The 6845-nt window shown below is 43.1% G+C and overlaps 1 protein-coding gene across 3 annotated transcripts in view; it reads left to right on the forward strand.

The window, feature by feature from the left end:
- ABCC4 (ATP binding cassette subfamily C member 4) overlaps positions 1 to 6340 on the forward strand; it is a 283125-nt gene extending 276785 nt beyond the window's left edge. For all 3 annotated transcript variants that reach the window (XM_004709768.2, XM_045296369.1, XM_045296368.1), the window contains one exon: positions 4527 to 6340. In XM_004709768.2, the coding sequence (XP_004709825.1) occupies positions 4527 to 4634 (108 nt within the window). In that variant the 3' untranslated portion in view covers positions 4635 to 6340. The remainder of the gene's footprint in view (positions 1 to 4526) is intronic.
- Positions 6341 to 6845: the final 505 nt, after the last annotated feature.

Consider the following 6845-nt stretch of genomic DNA (forward strand, 5'->3'; position numbering starts at 1 on the left):
AATGGGCTTTGGGTCTCCACTCCGCACTCCCCCCATCATTCACTATGGTAAGATTTTTCATTCTGATTATGCCTTATAACCGATCCCTTTGACACCTTGTGGTTGCATAGGCTGGTATGCTTCCTCCATGTGGGCTTTGTTGCTTCTGAGCTTGATGACCCTTAAGCTTTTAAAACCCAGGCACTGTACAATGAATTAGGAGATATTACAGAAACATTAGAAATAGTATTAGGGCAATTGACTGAAATGCTGCATAAAACAATTAGACAATGTTTTGCTGCTGTTTATATGGCATTTCATGGTTATTATTTCAAAAGTGGTCTGCCTGTTCCATTTCCCCCATTTGCCTCAACTGGAAGCTCCACCGAAACTTGTCCACCATGCGTGACCCTTCTAGTATATGCAATCCTGGTAGCACACTGTCCAACATCACAATAAACAGCCGGTTAAGTCACCGCCATTAGGTCAACTTTATGTTTAAGGAGTCTGATTCTTGGAGAGTGACTCTGATTATATTGAGTCAAAGCCTTGAGCCAGAATTTAATGCATTAAATAATATAAATAAAATGAAAGAAAAGGCTCGGTTGTTCTCCTTTCTCTGTGCAGCACACCTTGTATTGCAATGTTGCTTTTTAAAAATATTTTACAACGTTGCTTTTTGTACAATAGAATTCATTACAATGACTTTGTTAAAATTTACTTGCAACCCAGATTCAGGCATGACCAAGATCAGGTATGACCAAGTCAGCCCCCGACCCACGTTGACCCATGTGAATCACGGTAGAACTGCACTCCATAGTGTTTTCAGTGGCAGATTTTTTAAAAAGTTGTTTGCCAGACCTTTCTTCCTAAGCACCTTAGGATGGCTCAGGCCTCCAACTTCCCAACCAGCAGCTGAGAGTTCTTTGCGTGCACTCTTCACAAGAGGAATTCTGATGACCCAAACCGTCTGTTCCTTTGAAGCTCCACAGTTCTTCCGCGTAGCCACTTGTTGTTGTTGTTCGATGTCATTGAGTTGGTTCCAACCTACAGTGACCCTGTGCACAGCGGAAGGAAACAGGCCCGTCCGGGGCCACCCCCATTGTTCTTAGGTTTGAGCACATCGCAGCCGCTGTGTCAGTTCATCTGGCTGAGGGCCTTGCTCTTTTTGGCTGGGCCTCCGCTTTACCAAGCATGCTGTCTGCTTCCGGGACTGGTCTCTCCTGACAGCACGTCCATGTCCAAAGGGTAGGAGACAAAGTCTTGTCAACCTTGCCTGTAAACGGAATTCTGACTTTCCTTCTTCCAAACCGACTTGTGTGTTCTGTTGGCAGCCTGTGTACTTTCCGTATTCTTGCCAGCACCACAATTCAACTGCATCTATTCTTCCTTATTCAGTGGTCTACTTTCACACGCATAGGCGGTGGTTAAAAATATCATGGCTTGGGTCAGGCACACTTTCGTCTTCAAAGTAATCTCCTTGCTTCTCAATACTTTCAACAAAGAGGGATTGAGCCAGTGTCGCTGGTATCCCTTTGTTGACATTTGGACACACTGGGGCAGAAGAGCCTCAGCACCTTTTCAGTCCCTGGTGAGTTAAAGAGTAGTGCCTGGCTCCAGAGCCTCCCCGCTTCCGGCCATTCCTCTTCGCTTCCAGGAGAATCAGAGGGATCTGGCATCTCACCTCCGGAGGTTCTGTGCAGAGCCCGTCAGAGACCCAGAAAAGGGAACCTGCAAGACGACGATGTGACAGCTTTCCTTGTACAAAGCGGCCACCTCTCTGAGCAGTTTCCAAATTTACACCCAACCCTAGCATGTTTTCAGCCTGCAGCTCGCAGCCATTAATTAGTTCTGGTGAGTTGAGTCATTGTTGTGTCCTTTAGCAGACGAGACAGGCAGCATGGAGAGACGGGGGTTTCCTAGGGTGGCAGTGAGTCCAGGAGAGCTGAGACCGGGCCCCTCCATCCCAGGCTTAGCCTAGGACAAGTAGACAGGGCTAAACAATGTGCCATTATCTTGGCTGCCTCCAGAACCGGCCCTCTCAAAAAGGCCCTTCACCTCTTTTAGGTTTTTGTAGGATGGTAAACAGCATAGTGCCAGATAAGCAAAAGGAAGGTCAGATTACAGATTTTATACTCAGGCAATTTATTGTTCACCAAGGATGCCAGATCATGGATCTGAGAGCATGTGAGTGGAGAATTAACATCTATTATCTAGTTATTTTTAAATTATACTGAAAAATCGCATGTGGAAAGGAACTGGCTTGAGAGGGTTGTCATGCATTAGTGGTGGTTCAGGATATTGCAAATGGCTACACCTTGGCTGCGTACCAAAAGATGGACCGCTTTGGAAACTGCTCGGCCTGGAGATGGACTTTTGGAAAATCAACTGCGCAAACCCCGTGCAGCGCAGTTCTGTTCCGATGCACCCGGCTCACCAGGGCAGGAATCAAAATCCCAGCAACTGGTTGGTGGGGGTGGGGCCTGAGGCTTAATCAACCAGAAATTTTTAAAATAGTTTTATTGGCACTTCATCCATAAATCATACAATTCAATAGTTCAACTCTTTCAAGAGGAGTCCTGCAATCTTTACTACAATCAATGTTAGAACATTTTCTTTACCTCCACACTCGTTATTCATGTAATTTTTTTCAATTTTGACAAAAATGTATACAACAAAACATTCACCAATTCAGCAACTTCTATGTGTGTAATTCAGTGCCATTGATTATCCTCTTCATGTTGTACCACCATTAATGTTATCCCTCTCCAAATTGTTCCACCACTAAACAAACACTCTTCCTCCTTCATCGGCCTCCTTACCCATGGTAAACATTGGTCAAGTTTGATTTTTTCCCCAGTAGTTATCTTGATATAATATTCACCTATCTTAAACTTCCATGGTTAAACCACTTCTACAAAGAGTTACCTCATCACAATCAGCGCTGTATTCTCTCCCACATTCACTGGTCGCTCCCCAATTCCCTACCCGTCCTTTCCCATCAACCATTGCACCAGTGATTGTCTCCATGCACCCGCTCCTTGTAGAGATCGCTATGTCTTTCTCTTGATCCTTTTAGTTCAAGAACTTGTCTTTGTGGAGTATATAAATAAGTGACTGCCTAAGATGAGCTGGCTTTTAAAGCCAGTGGTAGCAGGGGCAGGGGAGTGGGGTTGTTTGAGATGCTTTGAAATTACCGGAAAAGTCTTATTTCTGTACACTTGCATGGTGATGAAAAGAGCCTCAGGTGCCTCAAATACCAGTGGAGCCCAAGCCTCAGGGGAGAAGTGTTCTTTTTCCCCAAGCGACATTTTAACAAAACGTGACATACACTTCTAATGAGGCTTGGGGAATAACCAGTATGCAAGCAAACAGAGTGAAAGCCACCCTTAATATTTAGGTGGGCGTCTCTGCGCATTTCCCGTGTGCATGTGAGGTTGGTTATATCTGGTGATGACTCTGTTGACGCCACTCACAAATGGATTTGGAGCCAGGTGTTGATAAAATAGATCCAGAGTCAAATGATGATGAGACCCTGCTCATGACACACGTCAGCCTCAGAGAGATGCATTTTCTGCTTTGAAGACTCAAACAAAACTTTTTACATTCTTCTTTGGAGAAGCGGGAAGAAATTCCATTTGAAGGCCTTTTTCACCCAAACACATTTTGAGATAAGAGCTCACAAATCTTGACATTATTTCATTTTGTTGTGCACATCTGTCAAGGAATTGAGATACGATACAGCTTCTCAAAACTGATGTTTGTGGAACAGAGAAATTTGACAGTATTTCATTTCCTTTATGTTCTGATTATACATTTATCAGAAAACCTGTATCTCTCTCAGTTCAGCTAAAAATTGGTAGAATTCAGGAACTTAAAGGCCGGGCAAAGAGCTATTCTATTATTTGGTATCATCTTGCATTTTTAGAGAAGTTGCCTGGTGGAGTCATTGTTAAAGCTTTTGCTTCACGGTTCATTATGATAGCCCACTATCCCCAGATCACATTTCTATAGGACCTATAACTGCTTTGCCGCAAAAATTAAATGCCGGGATATTTCATACATACACGCCGACATTTCAATGCTTGTCAATCACGGTTTATAAAATATAGGGATTACAACCTGATATTAACATCCAAATCCATTGTGCTCATTTTGTGTGTGAAAATGAGAAACCCTCGCTCAGGCACCAGATTCCCCAGCCTCTTTGCCGCCCTGTTTTTAATTTATCTCCAGGGTTTGAAGCCATAAAATGAGTCTCGCTTATCAATTGAATGTGGTGATAAGAAAACTGTCTGTGAAGCAGACTGCTCAGAACTCAAGTGAAGCTACAGGTTGAGGCATTCCGCGCCGTCCAGCTGAGCGTTGACGGGCCGCCTTCCTGCCCAGAGTCCATAGAGCCCCGTGTTTCTCATTGTGTCTCCACTCCTGATAGGTTTGCTCCCTTGAAGACGGGGACATGGAGGTGCATCACCTGGGAGGAGCCCTTTTAAGCATTTATTTTTTAAATCCTGGCCTCACTCTGTTTTATTTATTTTTTTAAACAGGTATACTTCCGAAAGAACTACCCAGCTATTACTCACAATGGCCCTGTGGCGGTGAACACTTCCAATGGACAGCCCTCAGCCTTCGCCATTTTTGAGACAGCACTGTGATCACACCAAGATGCCCTAATGGCATTCTCCAATCCTGTTTGAACTGTGTAGGCTGTGGATCTTGTTGTTGTTGTAAACTCTTGAGACAAATAGCTATGTGTACAAGGCATTCGTTTGTTTAGATTGTCTCCCAACTTCCCCCAGTGGTTTCAAACTCTTGCAAAATGATTTCTATTTTTATTTACATGTTACATATTATATTCCTATTTTCACTTTTTTAAAATCCCAATCACAGGTGCAGGCCACCCAGCAAAGCTGTTTTGTGCCTTAAGACTGCAGAGTCCCAGCTTGCTTGGTGGGGATAAGTCAGACAAAACCCCCCTAGAGTTTTCTTCTTTACAACCTCGCCCTTTCCAGATACACCGGGGATTCTGTTTACTTGAAGACTGTGTGAAGTTGCCATGTTGCCTCCCCGCTTTCCTTAACACGACTTGAAGTCCATTCTTTTTCCTGAGGACTTTTTATAAACATTGTATGGCTGAAGCGGATAGAACAAGAACAAAATAATAATAATGCACGTGTGTTCGTGTGAGATCAGAGGAGAGCGTACCTATTCCCTAAGAGAAGGGCATGGTCAAAACATGAAAGGACAGTGTTTTTAGTTCATGTTTTAACAGAACAAGAAGATAATGCTCTCTCAATGCAGGATCACTTACAGATAGATGATCTAGTCATCTGTCATGAGCCCCGAACATCTTTTAGATGGGCGTGACTCTGACATGGGAGCCATGTGGCAGTTTTATACTCAGAGTGGTGCGATTGGGGGACAGGGAGAGATGAAATACAGTGAAACCTTTAATTCCTGAGAAATGTGGTGGTTTCCTACTTGGATTTCTGGTTTACTGCGGAGTAACCCCCGTGGTCTGTAGGCTTTCTGGTTTAGTCATTGTAGGAATTACTCCTAAGTTTCATTCAAAGGCTCACCTGATGTGGTCAGATAACTGGAAATCATTGTGACGCTGGTGTGTAATGACACAGCCCACTCTCAGGATGGGTCCAGAGAGGTCACCTCTGGGAGTCTGCCCACCTATTTTGCTTCTGATTACTGATAGCCCTGTCCCCGGGTCCTTCTGATGAGTGAGTGGCTCAAAGCGAGTACTCCCCAGGGCTGCTCAAGGTTGTGTGAACTATGGGTTCTTTTGTTTTGCTTGGTGGCGGCGGCTCTGAGGTCTTGAGATGAAGCTTATAAAGGTTCTGTTGTCACAGTTTCAAGTGGACGCTCATGACTACTCAGAATAAGGTGTAACTGGCCTCAGATTGCAGATTAGCATATATAAACACAAGTTCACAGATGTCTGTATGCCTATATGCTTTCGCATGGCAGATTTTAGGACTTTTCAACAGAAAGAAAGATGTTTTATAGAATCAAGTCTCTTAAAAGCACACAGCAAGCTACCAAAATTCATTGAATGTAGTAGGGGTTGACTCTTTTTGTATTTAGAATCATTGCTGTTTTGTTCAGTAAGCCACACCAAGTAAGTTGTTTGTTAATAATTGGTAGTATTTCTGGAGACAGAAATGACAACAATGATGATAATAAAATTTGTTAAAACAGTAGATGTTGTTAAAATGTGTCTATGTTTATTGTGCCTTTGGAGTTTGAAGGCAGTTATATAACATGTTTCTATTTCTGTTACAACTTCATATAATTTTTTAATGAAGCAAAATTCAATAGAAATAAAAAGTTTGCATCTCCATTCCGAAAACTGTATGCATTTTCTTCGATAGGTTAATAACTCATGTTTTTGCTGATGAAAACCAGTGAGTTTTCAAAAACTACAAGCTGTTTATATCTCATTATCAACTTTTTCTTGGCTAATTAGATGTCCCAAATAGTCTAAGCAGGTACGTTCCAGACAGAGCTAAACATTTGCTATTAAAAGTAGCGCAGTTACATTCCTTCCAGAAAGGGGAGTGTTAGCGAAGGCTTCAACAAACTGGAGTTTCGTTTGTTTTTAAATGTGACTTTATCTTACGTGAACATGAAAATCTCTATTGCTGCCACGTTTGCAATATCCTCGAGCCAGCCGTGACCCCAGGACCAGCTGCAGCCCTTTCACCTGGGAACCAGTTAGAACCACAAAATCGGAGGCTTCTCCCCAGATCCACTGAGCAGAAACTCCTCTGCAATCCATGTTTTAACCAGAATACCATGTTTTAACCAGAATACCACGAACAGTGGCTTTCCACACACATTGATTTTTCTCACAC

This window comes from Echinops telfairi, unplaced genomic scaffold (genome assembly GCF_000313985.2).
Source record: "Echinops telfairi isolate 266 unplaced genomic scaffold, ASM31398v2 ScPeMD7_7405;HRSCAF=8443, whole genome shotgun sequence".
In the NCBI taxonomy this organism is placed as follows: Eukaryota; Metazoa; Chordata; class Mammalia; order Afrosoricida; family Tenrecidae; genus Echinops; species Echinops telfairi.